At 20.1% G+C, this 673-nt stretch overlaps 1 protein-coding gene across 1 annotated transcript in view; it reads left to right on the plus strand.

Annotated features, from left to right (window-relative positions):
* LOC112683356 (glutamate [NMDA] receptor subunit 1-like) overlaps positions 1-673 on the plus strand; it is a 4,812-nt gene continuing 4,139 nt past the window's right edge. The window contains exons 1-2 of the mRNA XM_025554359.1: positions 1-25; positions 104-315. Coding sequence (XP_025410144.1) covers positions 16-25; positions 104-315 — 222 coding nt within the window. The 5' untranslated portion in view covers positions 1-15. The remainder of the gene's footprint in view (positions 26-103; positions 316-673) is intronic.

The following is a 673-nucleotide window of genomic DNA, read 5'->3' on the forward strand; positions in this document are numbered from 1 at the left end:
ATCATGAATTTCTAAATGAGACAACGTTAGAAGTTTTAAAATAAACCTTACATTTTTATTTCCAGTTAAACTATTATTCAGTTTTTTATTTTTTATTTTATAGATATTATTAAAATGTCTTCAAAATTCACTGTAACATTTAGAAATATGAAATATACAGTTTTTAGTATATTTTTGTTCAGTTTGATATTTTCATTAAATTGTAAAAGTGAAAATATTGAAAAAGAAAATACTGATAATAATCCATATGAATTTCATATTGGTGGAGTCTTAAGTAGTAACACAAGCGAAGATTATTTCAAACTAACAATTGAAGTAATGTATACAATTAACAAATAATATGTGTAATATATTTATTACTGTTTTATATTTATGTAATTATTCCAAAAATGTAAGTATTCAAATATTCAAATGATTGGCAAATATATAGTAACAACTATTATTGAGTTTTAATGAATTATAATTTGAATAAATTGTAATATTCCGGATAAATGAATATTAATTGCATATTATATATATATATATATATATATATATATATATATATATATCTATAAGAAAGCCACCAATAATTTACATTTAAAAATAAATTATTTCGAATTAATCTTTTTTCTTTTGTCACATATATGTATAAATGTGTGTGTGTGTGTGTGTGTGTGTGTGTGTGTGTGTG

The sequence above is a fragment of the Sipha flava genome, unplaced genomic scaffold, assembly GCF_003268045.1.
Source record: "Sipha flava isolate LNK unplaced genomic scaffold, YSA_version1 224_pilon_pilon, whole genome shotgun sequence".
NCBI classification, from domain to species: Eukaryota; Metazoa; Arthropoda; class Insecta; order Hemiptera; family Aphididae; genus Sipha; species Sipha flava.